A 10301-nucleotide genomic window follows, 5' to 3' on the forward strand; every position below is an offset into this window, starting at 1 on the left:
CTCATAGGAGGCCTGTGTCCCAGCAGTGGGAACATATATGGGCTGATGATGATGAACAATTGAATAGCTTGCATGTATCACTCTCTCGCCTTCTAACAGCGCTACGCACGACTCCTAGCACATGCTGATTAGTTACCCTTCTTCGCACCACACTTATAAGTTAGTCCACCTTTTTATTATTAGTTTTTTTAACTTTCAATTTCAAATTAAGGTATATTCAAATTCTGTCTTATGATCTTGCTCACCATTTTAATGACGTCAGGCAAGGGTGCTCCGCCGACCTGGGCCAGCACCTTGAGGTTGTAGGGCTTCGCCACGCTCACCCAGGCATCTAGTATATTGTTCCTTTCCTCTATGTCAAGTGACGCGAATTCACCTGTGGTGCCTCCAACTGTGAAAGCAACGGTTTCGATTATGTCCCTTTTATTTAAGAGAATGAGCTTAGAATTTATAATACATACATATTATCGCGCTTCTCTATACGTTTATATATGACACTAGCTGTTCGGCCCGATTTCGCCCGTGGCACATATTATATAGCCTATATGTCACTCAGGATAATTGTAGCTTTCTAATGGTGAAAGAATTTTTGATATCGGTCCTGCAGTTTTTGAGAAAACATTACGAACATAAAAAGCACAAATTTTACTTTTTGGTTATATTAGTTTTGGTTACATGTTATTAAAATATGTGCTAATTATTATAAACTCCGCATTGTTCCTACCTTTTAAACCGTCTCTGGATTATTCAGAATGCACCACAACTATAATTATAACAATCAGACCGGCCATACTCGAGTTATAGGGAGACTAACGAGCAGCAATTGATTTTTCTATATAAGAGATAATTACCCAAAATTCCGGTAATTTTTTGTTTCGATAGATACTTGGCGTATTTGGGGATGACGTCATAGTCTACCTCCCCAGCCGCATCCAACGGTGTAAACACCGGCGCTATCAGACCGTAGAGGTCGAATGAACTCTGTTAACAAAGAAACAATCATTAGAAATGTAGACTGTCGTACTGATGTTTTCGGACTTATCTATGCAATCTCTATAACTTCTTCTGAATTTGTAAGAATTAATCTGTTGTATACTGTAAGGATTAATATTTGTTAAAACTAATTAGAAAGATTGACTTGAAATACAGAAAGATTTTTAGCTCTTTTTGTGACGTGGACGCAACTCAAACAGTTATGTATGTAAATGTTAATAAAATAAAAAGCACTATTCAAATGTGCAGGTACATGTTTATTATAAATACACATAAATTACGGAGGAACTGAGATGTTTCAACTCGGTAAAAGTAGTCTATTCCACTTCAAAATAGAACTAACAAAAGAATAAAGAAACAAATACACATTCGCATTTAAAATATAAGAAGCAATTTACAAAAAAATCCCAGAGATAGCCATTCATTTGAAGAAACACCCGAGACTCAATACTAATAACTATTTTAATATATCTACTTCCACACAACATACACAAATACATAAATTATTATCACTAAATAATGAATAAATATATAAATCAACTAGCTGTGCCCCGCGGTTTCACCCGCGTAAGTCCGTAGGAATATCGGGATAAAAAGTTGCCTATATGTTAGTCGAAATTATAACCGCCTCTTTTTGAACTCAGTTGATAATTAAGAAATTTGTCATTAAAATCAACCTGCTATGTATTTTTATTATAATTAATTGGAAAATACGACGGTATCGTGTAAAAATGTAAGTATTGACTGCTCTCAGGTTTTGTAGGTTGTGTGATTATTAATTGACGTAATTTTTCAACTGTCCTTCGCTATTCGTTGGAGGGCTTATTATATAGGTTGTGGATCACGGGACAAATCCTGTGCCACGTTACTACTTGCGGATTTAACGTAAACACATTTTGTATTCGATTTAGTGTAGCTTAAAGTTCATAGGAACGGTTCTAGATGTGAATGAAGCAAGATTTATAATGCTTTTAAAATGAATGACATCACGATAATGAGAGAAGAAAATCAATCACTATGCAATATCTTTATTATGATTATATATGCATTAGCAATATATTTATTTCCATAAAAAACTGGTTACAAATGTAAACCTTTCCTGCATTAGTTATATTATTTATTAGTATATTCATTTGGCATATTTTCTGATTATTTAGCTCTGTAATACACTTATACATAGTATAACACTAGTTATGTTATAACATATAACGTTCTAGCGGTTTCACCCGCGCAAGTCCGTATCCCGTAAGAATATCGTTATTCCAGTTGTCCAGCTGTCTACGTACCAAATTTCATTGCAATTGGTTCAGTAGTTTTTGTGTGAAAGAGCAACAAACACACACACATCCTTACAAACTTTCGCATTTATAATATTAGTACGTAAATTTTCGTGAAACACTATGCTGAGATAGCCTTCGCTTTGAAAAATTACAAAAAAATCATAATTTTATGAAGTATTGCACTAAATCAAGACTTAATCTTCTTCCTACAACCGCGATAATCATTAAATTATCTGCTAACATCGTTACGATGTATTGAAAAAACACGTAAACGTTGTTTATGCCGTGAGTCAAATAACTTTTTAAAATTATTTCTAAATATGCTTTGATGCGTTTCCACGATTAATTATTAACAGTCTGGATTATTACTTGGCTCATCTATATTAATCATTCATTAACATGACTATAAAGAGAGCATATAGGATATTTTATGTTTGTAATGCATGAAATCGGAATATACTGTGAATTTAAAGCTCTAATAACAGAAATAGAAATACTTTTATTTGCCACCACTTAAAAATATAATATAGGTAGTTACATCTAAAACAATAGAATGAGATATTTTTCTAAATATTAATCCCGGTGTGAAACTTGCCGTGTTTGGTATTAAATAATAAAATTAAATAAATAAAGGCCCCAATAAATGCTGAAACAAAGATATATTAAGAAATTACACAATTATAACCGACGTCCCCAAAAACGATGAGATTCTTTCGATAACTCCGTGGGGTTTCAACCGACTGACATGATTCTATTGGTGTTCAATAATAAATTGTTATAGTTGCCTCACATTTTAGAATCTGAAGAGCATTTTAGAATATAGTTTAGATGGATATTTTGTTTCAGTTTAGCGATCTAAACTTAAACAAGTCGTATATATTAATATACGGTAAGTAAGATAAACCATTAGGTTTATGTTACTTTATCTTCAAATAAGTTTAAACCGATTTTAATATTATTCATATTATTGATGCTAGTTCAAATGCTACGCCCCTTTTACCCTCGCTGCAATGATTATGGAGTAAACAACATTACAGCACGCAAAACTCTAAAAAAACAGTATAAAAACCGTTAAACCGATACGCCTGCTTATATAATATGCAAGAATTAGATGCTCCATTGGTATTACAGGGCTCCACCCACTCACGATATAGGCAGCAGGTAAATATACCGTGTCTATATGATAATGGACGTCCGTAACTCATATTGTACGCAATTTATGTAATTAGAACTCTCTAAACAAGATTAATTATAGCATTATTTGATGATTATTGCCTTGGCTAGGATAATGTATGAAGTGTTATTGAAACATTTATTCGTGTTATAGTTTGGATATGGGTTATTTTTTTCATGTTTTTTTGACATTGACATCGACATTAGTCCATTTTTTATGTTACAGCGCGCAACTTGGCTGGTGTTTCGCCTGACAGTAAGCGATCGTTACACTCGTAGACATGTGACCTTTGAAATGGCCTCTGTAAATGCGCAGCTCGGTTTTGACTGGAAAGAGGATTGACGACTAACAAAATAATGAACTGGTGAGGAAAAGGATATGGACCTCCGGCGGTTTTTACATGCAAAATATTTATACCCAGGTAAAACTTTGTAGCAATGTAAATTACAAATGGAGATGATGAACCTATTATATTTTAAACATGTATGCGTGATTTAAATTAGTATAATTAAATTTTACTGTATGTTTTTAATCTTAACGCAGCCATGGACATTCCGCGCCAAAAAAAGAAACCGCGAATTGCACATTTAAAAATGTATATACACGTCATTGTTTTTAAAAAGAATGTATATACATATATTATAGAATTGAGAATAAATAATTTTAAATGAGGAAAAAATGATGACTGCATGATGAAATGATGATTTTAATCATGTTTCATTACTTACATTGCTTTCCATTTTCATGTATTAATTCATAAATACCTCGATTTTTGTAAAAAAAAAAAGGACGGAGTAAAAACCGTTCTAAACAGGTCCCTACTCCCTAACACCCCACACAACTTAAATAATATAAGCATGTATTTAAATAAATCTTACATACCATGATTAATTAAAATACAACTACTCCACTTATATTAAAGACTTAACTTTTCAAATTTTATAATGACAATGCGTTTATTATGAGTTACAGCTAATACATATAGTTGAATAAATTTAATATTATGAAACACTGAGAATAACTTTTTGACGATAATTAGTTTTTAATTGCATTCGTAGATGTATAAATAATTAATATTGTCAATGTTTCCCACGATGGTGAAATATTTTTCAGGTACGTGCTGCGTCGTGCAGGAACAGAAAACTTAAGCATCTTTATTTATTTATCAATTCGATAAATCAAACGCTACGTCATCAGTCATCATCATCAGTCTCAATTATTAACATGTACTTTTTATAAAAATATAGCTAGATTTAATTTTTAATTCGGTTTACCTAGTATGAAGTTAAGACGTAACAAACATAAAAAACAATCAAATTAATAACCTCCTTCTTTGAAGTCGGTTGAAAAGCAGAATGGCTTACAATTAGTATCTTGCGCATGATTTATGAAATGTTTTATCGTTTTGTAAATCGATAAAAAGCATGCCTTTTTGTTCTTATTATACGATATTAATGCAATGATTGCTAAATTAAGAAGTCGAGTACTAAGCTGCTTGCATTATCCAATGATCGGGTTTTTCAAATCAATCGCCGCAAAGAGGCCATATTGAAAAAAAAATGTTGAAATTAATTTATTACTAGTTGACCAGGCAAACGCTGTTCTGCCTTACTCTTATCATTTAGGGTTATGAAAAATAGACGTCGGCCGATTTTTAGACCTACCCGATATGCACATAAAATTTCATGAGAATCGATCCAGCCCTTTCGGAGGAGTATGGTAATTAAAAGTGTTACACGAGAAATGTATATATGTATATAGAGAAGAGATTGTCCTCGCCAAAATTAAGATAACCTGTCCCGGCGGGCTTCAACCAAAACAAATTACATCTGAATTCAAAATCATACTTTGACATCATGTCTCGTTTATTTTTCAATTAATTTAACTGTCGGGAGGGAAAATTAATGGACTTCTCTCAATGAAAAGCTAGTTTATTTACCAGGACAATAAATAATGTTCACGTTGGGAAATAATAGAAGGGATATTTAATAATTAAGCAGAAGTCATTGTCTGATAAATGTGCGTGCGCATGTCTTGTGAGAAACAAAATTTGCTCGCACTGTTGTTATTTGTGTTATAAGTACTCATACCTACCCTAACTAACAGAACAATTTCAATGTTCATTAGAAACTGTTTGTTTACATTTTTGAAACTTTAGCAATCGTTTTTTAATTTATAAAAATATCCATTTATGATTCAAGCTAAAACTGACATAGTATTTTCTTGTGTGTTGTTACGCAATTATTATATATTTAGAAATTAAAGTCACGGGGAGACTCCCCCTGATCACAATCACTGTAAAGTGTTCGAAACGTCTGATCAATAATACAATGAATAAATCGCGTTTAAAATGCGTTATTAAAAAGTCTTTAATTTGTGAAAATGACTTTTAAGTTATTAGAGTCCGTTTGTCTGTCCGATCGTCTTTCGCCATGCAGTAGGTATTTCATGAACCGTGATATTCAGACAGTTTAAATTATCTTTTGTTCTACTTACAACAATGTTATTATTATAATATGTATCACTCATAGGGAAGGAACAGGTCCTCTTAACACAGGTATTACCTAGCAAGAGCCACAATCCACTGGTACAATAATGTAAAAACCTAAGAAATAAAGATTTTATTATTTTTTTTATTATTATCAAAGATGGTGTATATCTATTGCCGATATAACAACAATTTATTAAAAATGAGGTTAAGCATCGGGCGGCACGGTTATAAATTGGATGGGTGACAATTTTTTTGCAGTTTCTCTCTACCTTATTTGTTTGGAACCTTAAACTGCGCGAGTTCGATTCGGAATTTACCGTTTTTTTTTAATATTCCAAGAGTAACCACATATCAGCGATTGAAATTACTGGAAGCCTAAAAAAACTGGAAACATAATATACGTACGAATCCAGAAGCTTCATATAATTTCAAAAAGGTATTACGTGCAAGGAGTAACTACTTAAAATTGTTACGTAAATAATATAAACAGTGCCGCCCGCGTAGTTACAGGAAAGAAACTCTTTTCTACAAAGAAAGTTCATCAACATCCCCAGGCTGAATCAGCTGACGCTCAAAATTAAAAAATGTGGCTGGTAAAAATCCATAATTCACTATTAAACACAAAAAGAACTATGTCAATCGATTTAGAACCCACGGAGTTATGGACGAAAAATGAATACAGTCGAATTGAGAAACTCCTATTTTTGGGACGTCGGTCGCTTCAAAATAGGCAGTCCCAGGTTTTTACAAATGATTACCGTTGCCATTGAATCTCAGGGATGAAGCTATCCACCCCTTTGCAATACCCTGCCGGCACCCCTGACATTGAGTGTCGTTTTCTTAAATACAGTTACATTAAAATCCATCATCAACTAAAAGCAATACAAAACAGCATTACATAAAAAGAAACTCAAAAGTAAATAAAGAACAATTAACAATTAGCTTAATACAAAAGTGTTAAGTATTAAAAACTTTTGTTTTAATTGCAATTTGTTAATAAAACGTATTGTATGAAAAATTCTCAATAGCATCGCATTGCTATTGAGAATGAAGCATTTTTATGTTCTGTGTTCTTTGCATACTAATTAAACATGTAAATACAGACATCTCAATACATGTAATTACATATTTAGCAGCTCATATACTTGCCGAACACTGCCCAGCACATTGGAACTTGCATGTGATATTTTGGTAATGTCTGGAGAGCAATCAAGTCGTATGTACGTACACGCTTATGAGTTCTCGTAATTACTTTTCGGGAAAACGACTTGACGCAAAAACTACGCATGACGACCAATGATGATCGCACAAAGAAAATCGATTACGAAACAGATGTGAAATACATCTGTAGTTAATTTATACTGAGATTTTCGTAGCTTTTGCGCGTAATTCGCGCTAGGTGTACATCTGTCACATTAATTATCTTTATAAATCTTTGTTTTGGAATACGATGACAGGTGAACTAACTAGTATGTGGTGGAGACATTAATTAAAAGAAGAACTAGTATTTATTTAATGTGCTAGAAGTACCTAAGTACTATCAGTTTAGTTGGTAAACATTTAATTCGTAAATCTTTGTATATTGAGAATGTTCATTATATTATCTCTGCTACGTTAATGTATAGCTTTACTTTTCATTAGTATTTAGGAAATTACAGGGACGAAACAATAATTTAAGATCTTATTCAGACGTTTAGGAGCTGGATAGATATCAAAAACAAATGTTACAATTTACAATGGATTTTTGCTCAGCCACCACGAATATTGAATAATAATATATAAAAAAAAACTAAAAATTGTAAGAACTAGATCATATTTAAAAGAGACCACATAAAGACCACATTGCGGCACAAACTTTCAAATAAAAAAGAGTCTAATAATCATAAAACTCGGTTCACCCAATAAAAAGCTATGAAGTAACAAACACAAAAAATACATTCGAATTGATAACCTCCTTTTTTGAAGTCGCTTAATAAGTAAACTTAATTTATTTTTTTTGTTTATACAAGTAACAAAGACTAATTTTGTTAGGTACAATTAATTCTTTCAAAAAGTTAAAATATTTTTTAAGCATTAAAACATTATACGTACCTAATGAATAATATTACCTAATATGTACTCGAAAATTGTTTTTATTAAGTTTCTTATTTATATTTAAACAGTAAAATGACTGTACTCACGCACCAGTATAAATACGCTTTAAATAACTAACACAGGCTAATAATTAAAAACAGTAATTACTAACATCTACAATTTTAAATAGACGGATTGATCCGAGACAAACCTTATGGTATTAATTCTATTTCTTCCGAATGAGGGTTGGTCATTATTGTACATATTCATATAAAATATCAATTCTCATTATTACTAATAAGTCTATCTCGCAAGCATTTCTCACAGAAAATAGCACAGCAGCATATAAATACAGCTATTGACAATACCAATTCGATGTTTATAAATGAACTGTGAAAGATTGATACATTGCTTTACATATCGCATTATTACAATTACGAGTTCCTTTATTGCCAGCAATGGATTTCGCACTATATGACACGATTGCGACGGAGAACGATATCTGCCACAGCGCGACTCACGCGACATAAGGTCGTTCATTCCTTTTCTCGACACTCAGCATCTGCCAGTTGAAATTGCTTATACATTTCGTTTATTACGTTCCGTGAAAATTGATATAAAGAGTAACAAACGGTTGTGATGGAAAACGCGGTTTCCGATCGGAACAACGAGGTGACGCTATTAAATAACCTCAAAAATGGTGATAATTCAGATGTGAATACGACAAGTTTAAAAGTGGCGGCTAAAGTGAAAAAAGCTAGGAGTTTTATGGAGTTATCCGTTAGCACTTCGCACTCTGTTAAATCTTTGGGCCGGAATGATAGGCGTGTGTTGGTTATTTATACTGGTGGAACGATAGGCATGGTGAAGAATAAGGAAGGAGGTAAGATATTGTATCCATTATTTTGTTTCAACGTTTTATTATGGAGTATAAATATTCGAAAATTATAAATAAAAAACTGTGTCGTTAGGTAAGACTTTACGCTAATGTTTTTTTTTGCGTTGGACGATTAAATAAAGTCATAACATAAATACATCTATTACCTACAATAAAAATGAAACTAAATCGTGAACTAAGTCCTATGCATGATTAACGCATTTCAAGAACAGACGTCTGCTTAACCTGTTTCTTAAGTATCTTTAATTTCAAAACTGAGTTCCGATCCTCTCTGCATCAGGCCGTAACTGGGCCAAGTGCTGGGACCGACCTCAGATTTCGTTTATTCACCTCCAACACAACTACCCTCAGATGGTTACCAGTCTATGCTGGGCTGGTGTTTGTTATCCGACCTCATCGGTTTAGTAGTTGTGTGGAGTCGTTCGCTCCTAATACATTCAAAATTATATATAACCTCGCCGCCTTTTTCTTAATTGTTTCTTAAAATATTTATAGTTCTTATATTGTCAATTGATAACAATAATAGCATGATATGATTATATTAGTTCAGTAGCTCGGGGTCAATGGGTGGGGTCAAGGTTCAAACACCAAATTGGTTACTAAGAACTCTCAAAATTAGTTGTAGATACGTATCTACTTAGGTAGTTTAAATTAAACTAGCTTTACGCCCGCGGTTGCGCCATGGTAAATGAAATGGGAAATAATGACGCCCTTAAAAATAGCTTATGTCACTCTTTTGGCAGGAGTCTGGAGAGCGATAGGAAGGAATTCATCTCCAGACAAAAATTGTACCATAAATACGCTCTGTTGCTACGTGAATAGATAAACAAACACATTTTCGTATCTGTAATATTAGTAAGTTAATGTGGGAGTCGAGCATGCTTTAGCACGAATTTGGGTCAGGTCGCAGCGGTGAAGTACCACACCTCCACAGAAAACCGGCGTGAAATAGTGGCATGCCACTGTGTTTCGTACGATGAGTGGGGGAGCCGGAGGCCCGTTTCCTTTTTCTCACCCGTCCTAGTCCATTCCTACTTTCCAGTCGTCAATCCTTTCCTTTTCCCTCAACCCTTAAAGCGGGGCATCCCATCCGCAGAGGCACTACATCTGCGAACGTTCATGGGTGGTGGTGATAGCTTACCATCAGGCGAACCACCAGCTCAGTTGTCCGCTGTGAGATGTGATCAGCCAGCCATAATCACCCAATGGTATTACAAAAGGAAAACAAAACTATCTACGCTTGATAACTAAATATACAATTTTATAAATCTTAGTATATAAAAATCCAGTGTCATGATATATTTTCCCAATGAACAATGAACTCTTCACCAACTCAACCGATTTTGATGAAATTTGGCATTTTACGTGTAATTTGGTCCAACTTAAGATATA

General features: G+C 33.4%; 2 protein-coding genes across 2 annotated transcripts in view; one reads left to right on the top strand and one right to left on the bottom strand.

The window, feature by feature from the left end:
- The window catches only part of LOC119828545 (N-acetylneuraminate lyase-like), a 41687-nt gene that overhangs the window by 4807 nt on the left and 26579 nt on the right, over nucleotides 1–10301 (bottom strand). The window contains exons 2-3 of the mRNA XM_038350729.1: nucleotides 852–981; nucleotides 246–391 (exon numbers count right to left, since the gene is read on the bottom strand). Coding sequence (XP_038206657.1) covers nucleotides 246–391; nucleotides 852–981 — 276 coding nt within the window. The remainder of the gene's footprint in view (nucleotides 1–245; nucleotides 392–851; nucleotides 982–10301) is intronic.
- The window catches only part of LOC119828546 (L-asparaginase 1), a 48641-nt gene continuing 46505 nt past the window's right edge, over nucleotides 8166–10301 (top strand). The window contains exon 1 of the mRNA XM_038350730.1: nucleotides 8166–8894. Coding sequence (XP_038206658.1) covers nucleotides 8651–8894 — 244 coding nt within the window. The 5' untranslated portion in view covers nucleotides 8166–8650. The remainder of the gene's footprint in view (nucleotides 8895–10301) is intronic.

This window comes from Zerene cesonia, chromosome 8 (assembly GCF_012273895.1).
Source record: "Zerene cesonia ecotype Mississippi chromosome 8, Zerene_cesonia_1.1, whole genome shotgun sequence".
In the NCBI taxonomy this organism is placed as follows: Eukaryota; Metazoa; Arthropoda; class Insecta; order Lepidoptera; family Pieridae; genus Zerene; species Zerene cesonia.